The 17,390-nt window shown below is 40.0% G+C and overlaps 1 protein-coding gene across 1 annotated transcript in view; it reads right to left on the reverse strand.

Moving 5' to 3' along the window:
* The window catches only part of LOC116945483 (CD109 antigen-like), an 82,601-nt gene that overhangs the window by 54,859 nt on the left and 10,352 nt on the right, over nt 1-17,390 (reverse strand). Inside the window, exons 4-12 of the mRNA XM_076069292.1 lie at nt 12,403-12,431; nt 11,755-11,973; nt 11,367-11,495; nt 10,420-10,465; nt 8,225-8,303; nt 6,563-6,650; nt 2,751-2,868; nt 1,180-1,286; nt 40-270 (exon numbers count right to left, since the gene is read on the reverse strand). Of these exons, the coding sequence (XP_075925407.1) occupies nt 40-270; nt 1,180-1,286; nt 2,751-2,868; nt 6,563-6,650; nt 8,225-8,303; nt 10,420-10,465; nt 11,367-11,495; nt 11,755-11,973; nt 12,403-12,431 (1,046 nt within the window). The remainder of the gene's footprint in view (nt 1-39; nt 271-1,179; nt 1,287-2,750; nt 2,869-6,562; nt 6,651-8,224; nt 8,304-10,419; nt 10,466-11,366; nt 11,496-11,754; nt 11,974-12,402; nt 12,432-17,390) is intronic.

A 17,390-nucleotide genomic window follows, 5' to 3' on the forward strand; every position in this document is an offset into this window, starting at 1 on the left:
TTAAACATTTAACTATTGATACATTGGGATGGTTCATACCTCCACAGTCAGGAAATTTGCTTCTTTGGAAGTTGGCACATCGATGAAAACAATTCCGTTCGTTGGTACTGTGTAATTGGCATCAGTTTGATCCAATATCTGAGATCCATTATTGATCCCAGGGCAACTCATCTGCTCAATACCTGATATGTACTGTTTGACTGACACTGTAAGCTTTGTCTCTCGGTCTTTTGAAGTTAGTGGCAGTCCATCTACCAGATAAAGTCTTATCTGTAAATTATGCAAACAAAGAATAATTAGAGCTTGAAATTTCCTTTTTAAAATTACATTGCAATACATCACATTTTTTTTATTATGGCATTACAGTGTTTGATTTTAAAGCAATAATAAGTAACTTTCAATCATGCCAATTTTATTCAGGCAAAATTTAAAAAGATGAAATGAATACGTGATAACCAAAGGTTATCTGCTCAATAAGCAATTCTATTATTACGTATGGCAATGTTTTCAGGAGCTAAATACCAAATGTTGATGTGTCTGCTAGCCACGAGTGGGCTGCAGGAGAGAGTTTGTATAGTTTCGCTACTCCTCCGCTAAAGCAGCATAGACTACAGTGGTTTACTATATGGTCCATAGTTTGAGTTACATCACCACAGTTGCAATGTGGCTTGTCTTTAAATTTTTTATTCATGAAAGAGATGTGTGCAGCAGCCTGTTGATGTTCTGATGAGGTTGATGGTTACACCAACACACGGTCTCTGGAACTTGGTGTGATTCAGCGGGATACCATAAGGTGGATCGGAACTTGAGTCAGTGTCGAGGTACTTTGTTGAGAGCTGAGTTTATGGGTAAGTTGTCATTGCAATAAAACATGTAAACTTCTATTTACAGTTTGTAGTATTGCAATGTAATAGCCAGCATTGCTCATTTGAGCAATGATGGCTGTCTTGAACTAGCGGTGGACATTATACATTGTCGTGACAGGAGCCATTCTACATTTTGGATTTCATTATGGCTTCTTAGAGAGGGGTACTTATTTTATTGTCCCCAGAGATTGAATAGACTGAACTGACTCAAAACATAAATGTTAACCTGAAAACTTCCAATTTTGAGAAAAGTTCTTGAAGCACATTGACAATAGTTAGAATAATAAAATACTATTCTTGAAAATATACTTACATGACTTTTAAAGTTAATTCCAGGAATGAATCTCCAATACCCATAGAAATAAATTTCAACTCTGTTCTTTGAAAAAATAACCCAGGTGTTTTTTTCCATTCTCATGCCTTTAAGATCAACAACAACAAGCAGAATATCAGCACAAATGCTACGTCGTCTTAACAACTGCCAACCATTTATAAAATAGCTGAATACCAGATTCAAATTTCAAAACAAAGATATTTAAGGCGTGATATAATTGTAATATATAAGTGGGGTTAAGCAATAAACTATATGTTTCACCTTTGGTGAATGCCAATTCATATATTTAAAGGCTAGAGGCATGTTTTAGTTGATTTGTTAAATTTCAGCTCACCCAATCATACAGCGACACATTAACGCCTGCTTAAAGCTGTCAAGAAACACATCTCAAACTAGAAAAATAAATCTGGCATGTGCATTTGTACACATACAGGGGATATACTGAATCTCCCAATGGGAAAGGGTAAGACACATATACGTGCATAATATAAAGTGCAATGAAAGCATTGAGACTTGTCAAGAAGAGTAGGTTGCACCAGGATACGTGAAGATGACTGTGCAGATGAAGCAGGGAAATTGCAGCGAGTCTATGGTAGTATGGCAATGGCCGTGGTAATTTCTTGAACTGGATTGAAATACAATCCTCAAAATATGGTGAGATTAATATGCTTGAATATACTTGCGTGTAAATATCAAACTGGCAACTTGGTGGACGGAAAATTTTCGCACACGATGTTCAGTAGAATTGGAGAACATCGTCAAAAACATAATCTTGACTGTTACAAAAAGTAAGTGGCCTTGACCAGAGGAAATGATGACTTCGTCAAGACTAATGGCCAAGGAGGTAATACACCCCAGAGGTTGACCATTGTAGAGATAGTTTGATGAGATCAGAACATGTGCACGAGTTAGTTGGATTGTTATATTATAGATTCGTGATAGATTGAGACGACTTGATTAGGCATTGATCCAGCATAGATTTGAATGATGAAATAGGGCCCAATTTGTAATAAAAGCCATTGTATGGATAACATCATATTCCTTCTTTTTGTTACTTAAAAATTATCCACTATCCATGGATACACCTACACAATTTAGTAAATATCTACAATATTGTTCTACTTAAAAATATCTTGACATGACATTGTTTGATAGCAATTAATCACTTATATTTACACACTAAGCATTGTCCATTGACACATTTAATGCAGGTTTGATAAACAAACCCTCGGCCATAACCAATGTATACATTATTAATGAAGTTTTTTTTGAAAGGCTAGAAACTGTGAAAGTAGTTAAGAGCTTATTTTTATGGCTGTGTTGATCAAACTCATATATGCATCCACAATGCAACTAAAATTCACATTTTGTTCTGTGTAAATAACACTTTATACGTTACTACATCACCTCAATGGTGGATTAATTGTTGAAGAAAATCACAAAAAAATTATTTAGCGAATAATCTATATGTGCAATGAGATGACAAATATACGCACCTCTGATTAGCATGGTTGGCTACATACGGCGCGAAAAAAGTTCAACATACATACCTGTTGCGTCATCGGTAATGACGACTGAGATTGGTGAATAATATATTTCTGAGGTATTGGCAAAAAACAGCTGTGTAAGCTCACTCCGGCGGAAAGTGAAGTATCCATTTCCATCAACCTGAAAATTTAACAAATAAAAAATAGGTTTAAGGTATTTTATTTACGAGTCAATATTACTGAAATTAATGGTGAAATAAGTACAAATTTCAATGCTTGGTAATAAAGTCATGATCATCATCACCTATCATTTGACCATAATGGTGGTGAGGGTACCACTGATGCCTTGGCCATCAATTTTCAAACTTTTGCCAGCCCTTCATAGTCTTTGTTAGGCATTGTACTGACTTATCAGATTGTGTTATCACATTTGTCATATGATTGATCTTGGGTCATCCTCATTAATTTTACTGCCCCCATGCCCTGGATAGTCCCTCTTTCTGTATCACATGTCGATTGCAGTTTTCTTTAATCTCATCAACGAATATTTTGTGATAGAACTGATATGTTTGCGCAATAATCTGTGTGTGTGGTATTTCTCATAGTAGTCTAAGCCTTGTATCTCAAATGCTTATATCTTATTTTGTCTCTGTATTAAAGTGTCCCTGCTTGGCAGCACTGTAGAAACAACTACAGTGAGGGAAAAAAGTATTTGATCCCCTGCTGATTTTGTACGTTTGCCCACTGATTTGCATTTTAATGAGGGAAATAAGTATTTGACCCCTCTGCAAAACATGACTTAGTACTTGGTGGCAAAACCCTTGTTGGCAATCACAGAGGTCAGACGTTTCTTGTAGTTGGCCACCAGGTTTGCACACATCTCAGGAGGGATTCTGTCCCACTCCTCTTTGCAGATCTTCTACAAGTCATTAAGGTTTCGAGGCTGACGTTTGGCAACTCGAACCTTCAGCTCCCTCCACAGATTTTCTATGGGATTAAGGTCTGGAGACTGGCTAGGCCACTCCAGGACTTTAATGTGCTTCTTCTTGAGCCACTCCTTTGTTGCCTTGGCCGTGTGTTTTGGGTCATTGTCATTCTGGAATACCCATCCACGACCCATTTTCAATGCCCTGGCTGAGGGAAGGAGGTTCTCACCCAAGATTTGACGGTACATGGCCCCATCCATTGTCCCTTTGATGCGGTGAAGTTGTCCTGTCCCCTTAGCAGAAAAAAACCCCAAAGCATAATGTTTCCACCTCCATGTTTGACGGTGGGGATGGTGTTCTTGGGGTCATAGGCAGCATTCCTCCTCCAAATACGGCGAGTTGAGTTGATGCCAAAGAGCTCCATTTTGGTCTCATCTGACCACAACACTTTCACCCAGTTGTCCTCTGAATCATTCAGATGTTCATTGGCAAACTTCAGACGGGCATGTATATTTGCTTTCTTGAGCAGGGGGACCTTACGGGCGCTGCAGGATTTCAGTCCTTCACGGCGTAGTGTGTTACCAATTGTTTTCTTGGTGACTATGGTCCCAGCTGCCTTGAGATCATTGACAAGATCCTCCCGTGTAGTTCTGGGCTGATTCATCACCGTTCTCATGATCATTGCAACTCCACGAGGTGAGATCTTGCATGGAGCCCCAGACTGAGGGAGATTGACAGGTCTTTTGTGTTTCTTCCATTTGCGAATAATCGCACCAACTGTTGTCACCTTCTCACCAAGCTGCTTGGCAATGGTCTTGTAGCCCATTTCAGCCTTGTGTAGGTCTACAATCTTGTCCCTGACATCCTTGGAGAGCTCTTTGGTCTTGGCCATGGTGGAGAGTTTGGAATCTGATTGATTGCTTCTGTGGACAGGTGTCTTTTATACAGGTAACAAACTGAGATTAGGAGCACTCCCTTTAAGAGTGTGCTCCTAATCTCAGCTCGTTACCTGTATAAAAGACACCTGGGAGCCCGAAATCTTTCTGATTGAGAGGGGGTCAAATACTTATTTCCCTCATTAAAATGCAAATCAATTTATGACATTTTTGACATGCGTTTTTCTTGATTTTTGTTGTTGTTATTCTGTCTCTCACTGTTCAAATAAACCTACCATTAAAATTATAGACTGATCATTTCTTTGTCAGTGGGCAAACGTACAAAATCAGCAGGGGATCAAATACTTTTTTCCCTCACTGTATCACTCGTAGCAGTCAGTTTTTAGATGTGATTGATATAATTGTATTTTTCCATGTACTTTTGAGGTTTACTAGGCTTCTAGTTGCAGCAGCTATTCTGGTTTTAACTTCGTTGTCAGATCTTTCATTGTACGTGATGGTTGTCCCTAAGTATTTGAAATAATTTACTCTTTATAAGAATAGATAAGTTTTGCTACCTGGGCAGTGTGCTTATGACTAGCTCTAGTTTGTCAGCGAAGGTTTCCCTCTGAATTAGTCAAGCGGCATAGTTTCATCAGCTGCATAACGCTGTGTAGAAGCTACCTGTCATATCACTCCATACTTCACTGAGAATCATATTGAACACATTTATTCCCTCTATTCTATATGCTTGTGAAATGTTGACCAATTTCAAGGAACAACTGTGCTGGGTTGAAACATTTATGCTGCCTTGCCTATGATCCATCCTCAGATAAAAAAAACTGGATTGTGTGAGGAGTTAACAAAACCTTAAAACATTTGGAAAGTCCCATCAGTAAGGCCCTCTGACAGGCGAGGCTGCCTTGGCTGGGTCATGTAGCCTGCATGCCCAATCACTGCATGCCCAAGCAGCTTCTGTTTGGCACATCGTGACTGAGTGGAGAATGGCAGTTATTGTTGGTGTTAAGTGATAATGTGCATATAGTGGAGAGTGGTAGTGTAGCGGTTAGCGCGCTGCACTACGAACCCGGCCACCCGAGTTCGATACCTGCCCACGGCCAACAGCAGTGACTATTATCTGAACTGGTTCTGGGCTTCCCCTAGGTCGACTCAGCCTCAAATAAGTACCTGGTGTGGTATCTAAACATCGCCACTGGGGAGACAAATGCGGTCGGGCGTGGTGCTGGCCACCCACCCCCTCGTGTACCGTTCCGGCCTTCATAGGTGCTCGCTAACAGCACTTGCCCCTACAGTTTGTTAAGACTATACGGGTGGCCTTTGTCCTTTTTGCACATAGAAATGGTAAAACAATTCCAGCATACGATCGCAAACAATAGTGTTGCCAATTATTATTCTTAATTTGTCCAAGTTTCACGTTAATTTTGTTTAAACGAGTGTAGTGACGCAGTTCGGAGACAGTAATTGGAGGCACCTTCATGTATTCCTGCACACAATGGGTCTAAAGGCACCCTACATGGGTGCACACTATATATATTGTACACACAACCGTCTATTGTCGGCGGCACTATCTAGCTAGAACAGTTGGCAGGCTGTCTAGGTAGCGGCGCCCAGTGATGGTGAAGACGGTGGCGATGACGGTGGCGATGATGGTGGCAAAACAGCACGGTGAGGGGATCCACTTCCAGCAACAGCCCCGAGCTCTCGCTCAGGGCTCCCTCTTATGCTCCTGGCGTGGCCTTGCTCTGCCCTGGCCATTCCCCCTTTCTGTAACCTACTAGCAGCTTCCAGGGGCTTCCAGGTAGACACCTCCATGAACTATCCCTTAGTTGTCTTCCCCCCATATATACTGTCGTCTGCTGACATGTGTACTGCCGAACACAGCAGTTACCACTTTCCCTCAGCAGCCAGGGCTATTAGACCTAGATTGCCTCATTTGCATGAGTGGCTTAGTCATCAAAATGAACACCTTATCCAAATACATGTTAGGGCAAAGGAGACCTCAATAAATACTTTGTGTGTATGTAAAGGTTTAGGATGCAATTGTTTTTCTTACATTCACATCCTTCGTAATCCATGCATTAGAGTTGTAATATGGACCGATGGTGACAGTTGCTGTGCCTTTGAAGGTCTTGCCCTGGTACCTAAGCATGTTCATAAACACTTTATGCCATTTACAAATGTTTACATAAATACAGGGTGTTTAAAAGAGATGGGCCCAATTTTAAAGCAGTATATTTCACGATGGCAACATGTTACAATTATACAAAAAGTTACAAACGGTTTAATGAGTTATCAAGTTTTACTAACCATTTTATAAATGCTCTATGTGCCTTCCACCTGCTGTACGGACAACATCGAGATGATAGGTGAATTCGTCCTAAATGCCTCTCTTCTCACGTTTTCCTCTGAGGTCCGTGGTCGCCCTGAACTCTAGAACGCAAAACGCCTTTTGTTGCGGGGTCACCATCTGGCGAATGACTGAGGCTAGGGGCTGTTTGTGCGCTGGGAGAGGCATCTAGCAGTAATCATTTGAAACTCTATGCCCCGCCCTTTCAAGTGGTAAGAGATTAATTCATGAGCGGTTCGTGGTTGCAAAGATATAGCAATTTTAAATCGGGTCCATTTTAGTTAAACATGTTGTATTACATGTTCTGAGATCAGATTATCTTGCATGATATTCAGATTTTTGCATTGTTTAAATGGAGTGTAACAAATGTTTTAACATGCAACTTCCACGAGTTTTTCAAATGAATCTTTCATTTAAGTCTGGTTGGCCATTCCTGAAGCCAAGCGTAAGCTATTCTGCCATATCTAATGTTTGAATCCACTTGGACCTTTTCCCACCGTCTATGCCATGGGCTCCATGCCAACCCCATTCATCAATCTGCCATGCTTTGTGCCAGTGTAGGCAGATCTCAATCAGAAGCTTTATGATGAAAGTCAGTGAGTTGTGCTTCATCTCACCCAGGATTGGAGAAATAGTATCAGCGCTATCTCTTGAGAGCCCTATTTCTCATTTACAGCCCTCATATCAAAGGGCTGTAAATCACATCTCATTTCAGTCATTGGAAAAGGTGCACACATGTGCAGATATCCCTGTGGGCACAATGTGACCCAGCACCTGGCCTGCAAACAGGCATCAGTTTGCCAGTAGGGGGAAAATATTGATCATTTGTATAATCCCAATTGATTCATTTGTAGGCAAATGTGGACCATGGTCCCAGCACACAATTGTATGGCCTACTCTTGAAAATTACGTTAGATTATCTTGAACATCCACTGTAAAGCAGACCGCACACATTATTAAAATGCAGAAGGTGCGTTATAACACCAACAGTAATAACCAGGGTTAATACTTCCGATTAGGACTGTTGTATATGTACGGTGTGAAAGAAGTTCAAGTTAGAAGTTCAAGGGTGGCTGCTGGATTAGAACTGTAAACCTCTGCACCAAGCAGGAAATTCGCTACCACTAGGCCATTTCACCGCCCTTGCTGTTATTGTGCCACTGTGCCTGGCCTCCAGCATACGAAGTTTGGACACGCTTGTGTCTCGAATTTTTTGTTCAGTAATAAGGGGAAATATAGGGAAATTAAAACCGTTTGTTTGGGATGGAGAGCAAATTCTTAGTCCTGTGAAATATCCCTGTGGTACTGTGAGACTGAGAATTATTACTCATGCATCAGCCTTGAGAGTTATGTAATATGTGAACTTACCATGCAGATATCACTCCAGAGAGGTCGTCACTTCCACTGAGATCGAAGTAGCGTGGGACGTCAATGAGCACAATATCCACTAAAGATTTGCAGAGAGAAGAAGCATGTATGTCAGAAAATATAGTAAACTCTTTGTAAGACTAAGTATATACATTGATTCAGAAGGCGTGTTTGTGCTTCAAAGCAGAAATATTTGTATTGCATATGGTATAACAACGCATTAAAGTCCGGAAATATATTAAAATAGATTATGAAAGAAGCAATATATGATGCAAGAAACAATATATGCCATTCCGGCAAGCTTGATTTCCTACAGGAAAAGCAACATTACACGTAATTCCCTTCATAAACAAATCGCAATCTCTCCTACATGAAATATAAAAAGTAACATTTAACAAACAGGAGGCAATGCACAAGGTAAGACAGGCTGGTTGGTACAGGATGTCAAATTAATGGTATTGGTTTCAGAAAAGTGACTTTTTAGCTAGTTTTATAATTCCTTCAGCAAATTATTGTCTATGGATATTCTATGATAGTATCTAATCACCATCATAAGCAGCCAGGTTGTATTAATTGCGTGGACAGCCCATCATTCTGAACCTTTGAGTCTTATCCTCTCGATTGTGTGTTTTCTCAGAAATGCCAAATTATTCGATTAGCACGGTTGGGTATGTACGGTGTGAAATAAGTTCAACATTCATACATAATAAAAATTAAATTATCCAAATATCCAAAGCCAAGACCCTTTGAAATAGTTGTTTTTTATATATATATTAACCTTATGGCGGGACCCCGGGGTCCCATAAGCCCCCGGCTCTCACATAAACTGCGTTGCGACGTCATTTTATGTCTGTTGAATGCGAACGATACGGCAATCTATTCCTCTCAACGAGCTCGACATGGTGCGCTAATCAAAGTTTTGTTTCTTCTGTGCATTCGTCCTCACTGCGCTTGGACGACATGACAACAGAATGATCCGCGCCAGTTGGGTCGCGTTCTAATATATACATCTATATTAATACACATTAATTCATACATAACTACTGTATGCATAAATACGAAGAGCTATTGACAGACACATTTGCACTTTTTCTGGAGTGGTATCTGAAGCAATCAAAATTTAAGGTGCAATGACAAAAAGTGTGTTTGTTTGCCAACACATTTAACAACCACCATATGTATTGCATTTGGTTGGTGTCTCAACTCTGAACGTTCCTTGAGTAAAATTAATGGGATAATCTGAGGCTGAAGTAGCTGTGCTCAAACATGTTCCATTTAGTTCCATAGTTCCATTTATTTGGTATAGCCCTATGAGCCATTCGGCTCTTGAATTGGGTGCAACCGCAACAAACAAAAAACTAAAACATGAACAAGAAAACATCTTAAAGTGACTATGTGTGACTGTGCAAACAGAAAATCCAGGAAAAAAACATCAAAATATTCCTGAAATAGCACCGTACACCAACGCTGTGTGCAAAAATCCCAGTGGGATGCAAGTCAAAATAACAACAAAAACAACAACAAGACAACTAAGATTAAGGCCATCAGTCTATCTCCGTACTACAATAAACAAAAACATGGCCAAACCAAAAAAACTTTTCGAAATCACCAAAATAAAAGCCATAAATGCAATGTAATAGTGATCATAGGGACTGTGACCGAATTTTTAACAATAAACTACATAAATAACATGTAACACCAAACCCTAGAGCCATATTTTAGGCCACTGAATAGCAGTGGCAGCTAGGGGTGTACAACTCCTCTAGAGCAGTTTTGAGTGAAGATCTCATAGGTAGTGATTCAAGTTGCAGTTTATTGGCAATAACATTCCAGACCCTGGGGGCATCAATAGCAAAGGCCCTTCCTCCGGTTTTTGTACGGCAATAGGGAGTGTGAAGCTGGTAAATGAGCGAATACCTGAGGTCAGATTTGTTCTTTGAAACAGAGAGGAGATCCAGTAGGTAGTCTGCGGATTTTTTTGTAAGTACATCATGAATAAATAAGATCTGGTGCACAAGCCGTCGAACATTAAGAGATGTTAAGTTTGACCCAATGTAGAGATCATAGTGGTGAGTCCTATATGGGCAGTTCAATGCAAATCTTAATGCCGAGTGATGTTGAGATTATTACAATCTGTACATCAAAATAGGAAGCTTGCGATTGGTAAAACATTATTTAAATGTTGCAGTACTCACCATAGTTTCTTACTTCAAATGCATTCCAGTAGCTATTGGTTGCGTGCTTTAAAAGAAACAAAATGATCAGAATTAAACATATACAGAGCTAGACCCTTCCCATATTCGTTATTAATTATTAAAGCTACTGTAAGCAACATTGTGAACACAGCACAAATAGAGGTATTCTGGCTTTCATACCAACCTTCTAGGTGAACCTGTCCCAAATGTTGAGAAAGACCTTATGGTAAAGGACTCTGGATTATGACAAATTCAAATTTACAATATTTCGACTACAACCCTTAGTTATGAGAGTATATTCATGCATTTTTTTATAATATTGTTTGACTTTGGTGGCTATGCCATGACACAACATTTACTCAATATGGAACATATTTCATGCATTTTTTAAAGGTATTTATAGGTTACTATATGTACATAATAGGAACATTGTTATCCTTAGTTTCTGACTCACAGCTGCAGCAATGTTGCAGCATTGGTACATAATGCAGGGCCTCCGATCATGTTTAAGTATCTTAACTGTTTCAGAAAAATAGGCGAATTTTGGTATGGAAATTTACAGGAGACAGTATATCAGGAACATTATCGACATACGGCTTTCCTTACACTGGGTGTCCCTGATATTGTAAACGGTAGAAACAGCTCAAAGTCCTCTCTAACGGGTGGAATTTATTTTTAATTAGCAGAGCATGACCCTAACAACCTTGTTGTGCCCAACCCCTCCAACAGGAATATAAATTAAAGACTGAGCCTTGATGACCAGTACTATGAGCCTCTATTTTTAGTAGTAAAACAAATCTGGAGAAAAAAAATTATTCTGCTGGGTTACCTTCAGATACGAGGTCACTTATTAAGAGCGGTTTTAAAATCTGCATGCCCTTTCCTCATTGAATTTTGCAGGACTTTTCACCAAAGGAAAGCGGGAGTTGGTATCATTAATTTCTTACCTCTTCTGCCTCCACCTGCAGATACCAGTATCCTTCTAGCGCCGTCTCAGACAGTGAGTACTGCAGGGATACAATTCCCTTCTCTCCCTGCACATTCTGCCAGGTCTTCTTTACGTCCCCCAAAGAACTCTGAAGACCAGTAGCATCAGCACAGTTAGCCAAGAGAGCCCTTATATACACATTAGCCAATGTTACTTGCCTAAACAATGCATTTTTCAATTTAGAAATTGGTCATTTGATGATTATATTCCAGAATGGTTCAATTAAAACATCATGATAATAATTGTATATATATAGAAGCAATATGTATAAAATGAACAAGTGCATGTCCTTTACATGCAAGGTTATGTTTATAACTACAATTACGGCAGCTCAGAGAATAACAAACCTGCAGAGAGATGTTAAAGCGTCCCAAGTAAGGCAAGCGATTGCCATAGACACCAAATAATATACACTGAACTGTCTGACCCGGCTGATAGAAATATCGATCACATTGAATAATGATGTTTAACCGAGGATAATATCCAGTATACAGCGACGTGCTGAAGAGCTCTTGGTTTCCAGACTTGGCCACCAGGTTCATCATGAACCAATCCCTATTCAGCATCTGAAACATTTACACAGACATAAAACTGATCAGTACAAACATGGCAATCTACGTGATTTCTATTTATCTTTTCTTAGTCATACTCTTTGGGTTGTTCAGTAAGGTCACGTACATAGAAAGACCCAAAGAGTATGAATTCCTGCAGTCACGAAAGCTTTAAATCAAGATTTAACTTTTCTTAGGTTTAAGTTCGAGTTAACGTTTAAAAAGAAAATATAATATTCTAGCAGCTGGATTCATACTGCTGTTTTTTTAAGAGTAGAGCCTAAACCAATGATTCAGTGCAACGATACATCTCAGGAGCATCTTGGACACTATGCTTTTGCATGTGATATGAGCCATTCCAAAGGCACCATTACATTCAAAGATTTCACATGTGTTACTACTGTCATTCCATTTTTTGTTGGAAAAATATTGTTTTAAACTTACACTTGGAAAGGTGACCATAGTCGTTGTGCCTGAAATGTAAGAAAATAAGAATACTCATGAAGTCGTTTCATCCGATTTTTAAAGTAGTATTCCTTCATTCCTCCAAAACTAAATAAGATATTAATACATTTATTTTACTGATTTTATACATTCTTTATTAGCATTTACTTTATACAAACTTAAAATGCAACATAGGTGCCAGCATTTGCAATACACTTCTGTAACCTTAAAGGTACATTTTGGGCAAATTTATAAAAAAAATGTCTGGCATGTTAAATAGCACCTCACAAATTTTAATCTTAAATTCATCAATAGTCCTTGTTTGCGATTTGTAAACTTATTCTTTGACCCAACCGCACAGAAAGAAGTCACGAGTTGTTAAATCAAGACTTCTAGCAAGCCATTCTGTTGGCCCTCTATGACCTATCCATTGACTGGCGCAATTATCATCAAGCCATGTAGGAATATTTAATTAAAAATGTGGTAGAGCTCAAATGAATGGTAATGGTTGAACTTGTAATTAATGGCAAGATGGTTACACTATCTACATTAGTCTTCAAAATAGAGAGTGACTTTTCAGAGACCCTGTATCTGTCAAGGTAAATAGATTTCAAAATGTAGGGATCATTACTTATTTTGCCATGAATATTTTTGATACAGTAAAAAATTTAAGCGCATGTTTACAGTATTTCTTGTCCGTGTGTAGCAGTTTGTTAATGTATACATTCGTCTCGCTATGTATGTGTGTCGCTTCGTGTCAGATTATGTATTTAAGCCTGTCAGTGCTCTAAGGTGTATGCTAGGGTCTGGTAACCCCTCCAGATGAATTACTTCCGACTAACATAGTTGACTATGGTGCGAAATACGTTCAACATATATACCTTACCTATTAACGTGGGAAATACCAAAATACGATTGTGCTGTAAACTGTGGGGAAATAGGGGTCCATGACGTCTTTTGGACAAACCTCAATTGGCGGAGCCAAACTGTATCCCCTGCCCCTCAGGGTTCCTCAAGACTAAAATAGGAAATCGCTGAGGTTGGCCACGTGGAATGTCCAAATGCTCACTGCTAAGGGGAGGCTGCTATCCCTCTATTGGAAGCTGGACCGGTACCAACTTGATCTCTGGAATACATGTGGACTGGTTCTGGCTCCAGTCACCACGAGGGGTAGAAAATTATCAAATAGGAAGTAGCTCTTCTTTTGAACAAAAGAATAAAGGGGGTGTGGGAGCGTGAAATCGAGGTGTGGAAAGCTGTGAGTCCCAAGCTCGTATGGGTTCATCTCCCCATCAACAGTAGGTAAGGAATGGTGGTGGTGGCTTATGCCCCCTCCGAAGATGAACGAACATCTAAAGTTGCCTCTTAGAATAGAGTAATCTTGTTGGGTGACTTTAATGCCTGATTGGGTCATGACAGAGGCACCTGGGCAGAGTGATTGGAAGGCAAGGGCCAGATTAACAGCGGTAGGAGGCTGCTAGGCTTCTATACAGCCAATGGGCTTGTAATAAACAACTCGCTGTTCCAGTATCAGCGCATGCCCATAACACCATGGATGCATGCCAGTTTCAAGCAAGAACATCTGCTGGACTATAAAGTTACTGAACAGTGAAAGCGAGCCCATGTCCTTGATACCAGAAGCTACCATGGAGCTGATTTGCCCACTGACCATCGGCTGGTCATCTGTAAGATGCGCCTGCCATACTTCCATTGCGGTGGTGAGCATCCCTCTATGACACAATTCAAAAACCACAACAGCCTGGTCTAAGCAAAATTTTGACTTAAAACTTTCGTGACTGCAGGAATTCATATTATTGGTTCTTTCGGTAAAGTCACGTAGATAGAAAATAAAATAAAAATATAATGAAATGAAATAACATAACAAATTTAATTTAAAATAATAATTATTTATTATTTATTATTTTAATGTAATTATCTTTTATTATTTTTTTATTATTTTTTCAATCTACGTGACTTTACCGAAAGAACCAAAAATATGGTCTAAGCTACTTTATGAAGGTTGCAAGTGAACATATCATTATCGTTTGCAGGTGGGGTTGGCGTCGTCTTCCCCCCTCCACCTCATGTGGCTTATGCAGCTGCAATGGCTGCATTGGGTACGCGGTCCAAACGTCCTCAGATACCCTGGATGACAAAGGATGTATTTAAGTTATTTACAACTTCCCACTTCCGAGAATTAGGTGGCTTAGCACAGCCTTCGCTCGGAGGTTCAGAGAGCCGTGAATGGTGGTCATGAGTTGGTGATGAGATGGAAACTGCCTCAATAGAGCTCAATCATAAATCACTCTCATCTTTAATTCCATCAAAAAAGTAACATGCAGAACCACACCTGTTACCAGCCTGAAAGGAAACAATGTTGATCTCATATTCTTAGCTCTTTCGGTAAAGTCACGTTGAAGGGAAACAATAAAATAATAAAATATATATAAAACAATAAAAAAATGTTCACGACGTTTCGACCGTAACGCAAACGGTCATCATCAGGTGTGAAAAACCAACGGCAAGAAACATTTGAAAGAAGTGGCGGTTTGCATTTATTTATTTTTAAACGGCGCGTTTATTTATTTATTAAAATAATACGTTAGCGCCACAGGCAGCGATTTGGCAGTTTATTTAGAAGGACGAGTCCATCTATGTTCTGAAAAGAGGAGGGGGGAGACGAAAAATTAATGTATGCTGTCTGAAAGCCACCGTAAGCGTGAACAATCAATTAAGACCTGAAATGGTTTATCAAATCCTTCCAATGATTGCTAAGCCAGAATCTATCTTCTCGGTTGAAATTATCTCTGTGCTTGTATATTTGGAAAGCCTCATGAACGAATCTCTCATGGTAGCCAGATGGCTTACAAAGAACCTCTGTCTTGGAGAAGTCAATGTCATGTGAGCCTACTGAATTATAACAATGATCTGCCACGGCCGAGGTGTTGGTCCTACCGTGTTTGTATATGTGGATAGCCTCATGAACGAATCTCTCATGGAAGCCAGATGGCTTACAAAGAACCTCCGTCTTGGAAAAGTCAATGGCATGTGAGCCTACTGAATTAGAACAATGATCTGCTACGGCCGAGGTGTTGGTCCTACCGTGTTTAAGGTCTGCTATCCACATATACAAACACAGAGACAATTTCAACCGAGAAGATGGATTCTATCTTAGCAATCATTGGAAAGATTTGATAAATCATTTCAGTTCTTGATTGATTGTTCACGCTTACAGTGGCTTTCAGACAGCATACATAAAAACAAATTTCGTCTCCCCCCTCCTCTTTTCAAAAAATAGATGGACTAGTCCTGGCAAACAGCCAATCGTTGCGCGTGACGCAAACGTTATTTTTATATATATAAATAAATAAATATGCCGTTTTCAAAATAAATTTATGCAAACCGACACACCTGATGATGACCGTTTGAGTTATGGTCGAAACGTCGTGAGAATTTTTTATTTTTTTTATTGTTTTATATATATTTTGTTATTTTGTTGTTTCTCTTCAACGTGACTTTACCGAAAAAACTAAGAATATGAATTACTGCAGTCACGAAAGCTTTAAATCACTATTTAACATGTTCTTTGGCCACGTAGTTTAAAACACTATCCATGGCTGTAGTAGAGACATTTCCATCTTGTACAGATGCAATGGGGGCCTGATAAATGCCCTCCTCTTTGTCAATCATGGTCTGTATGCTGATGATCTCATTGTTACTCATTCTGAAGAGTTAGAGACTCTAATGCTGAACCTGGAGTGTGTTAGTAAGAGATACATCCCAAAGATGCAAAGCACCTTCCTGAGTATTTTATGTCTCAAATACTCCATCCCATTCACTCCTCATGAGTGATGGAACAGCTGTGGAAGAGTGGAGAAGTTTCCATACCTGGGCAGTTTGCCTATGGCTAGCTCCAGTTTGGCAGCAGAGGTCAGGTTCCAAATCAGTTGAGCAGCATGATCTTTTCATCGGCTGCATAACACTGTGTGGAAGCTACCTGGCTTATCGCTCCATATGAAGCTCCGGGTCTTGTCATCCAGTTATGCCTTCCTTTCTATCTGCTTGTGAAACGTGGAAGTCTTTCAAGGCACATCTGTGCCGGTTTGAAACAATCAGGCGGTCGTCCACCACATCTCTCTGTGCTCTCCTGTCACCCTGCTGTGCTACAGCTTAGCAGTGGAACTCTCCTACCTTTTCGGCCAGGCTTTTAAGGGTCACTGAGCTTGGCTTTGTGCTTCAGCCATGGTCAATTTATGTCTGTAAAATACTTTGTATTCCGTTTATACATTGTGTACCTATTTATATTATTTATTCATTTTTATCTTTATTATTAATTTGAGGAGCACATATCCTTGAAAGATCTGGGCACAATCCAATCAGTGAGCTCCTGCAACAGGCTAGTCTGTGTTGACTGGGTCATATAGCCCACATGCCGAGCCACCGCATGCCCAAGCAGCTTCTTCTTCGCTAGATAGAGGAGGCTAAATGGGCATGGCACAGGCTATAAAACAGATTGGCTGATTAGGTACTGAATTATGTGGAGCTGACTGAACTTGCCGATGACTGGTACCAGTGGTGTCAAGATCGACCTGTTGAGGTTCGTGAAGGACACAAGTGAGCAGCTGGAGTCAGTCGTCCTTCGACAACAGTGTAGGGCAGAGGAGTGCTGCCCATAACAATGAGCAGAGTGCTGGGCGACTAAAACAGTGAGTTTAAAACCTCTTATGGATAAAAACAGTGAGTTGGCACAGTGGAGAGCACGGGTGGTGCATCTGCTAGTCACCTCAGTGAGTCCATCCATATTCCCTGGATCTGGCCCTTCATTTTCCAGTGAGCCTAATTAACTTCACATGGCCTCAAGGTGCAGTTAGCCTGGTGCAAGCACGGTGGTGACGTCACCACCACTTAGTTTAGAATAGCGGTTGTCATTCTTTCAGGGGCACAAATAAAGCAGTGTTGGGGCACTTTGCTTTGCCAAATTGAATGTC

Source organism: Petromyzon marinus, chromosome 24 (assembly GCF_048934315.1).
Source record: "Petromyzon marinus isolate PM22_M1 ecotype Great Lakes invasive population chromosome 24, UKy_Petmar_22M1.pri1.0, whole genome shotgun sequence".
NCBI classification, from domain to species: Eukaryota; Metazoa; Chordata; class Hyperoartia; order Petromyzontiformes; family Petromyzontidae; genus Petromyzon; species Petromyzon marinus.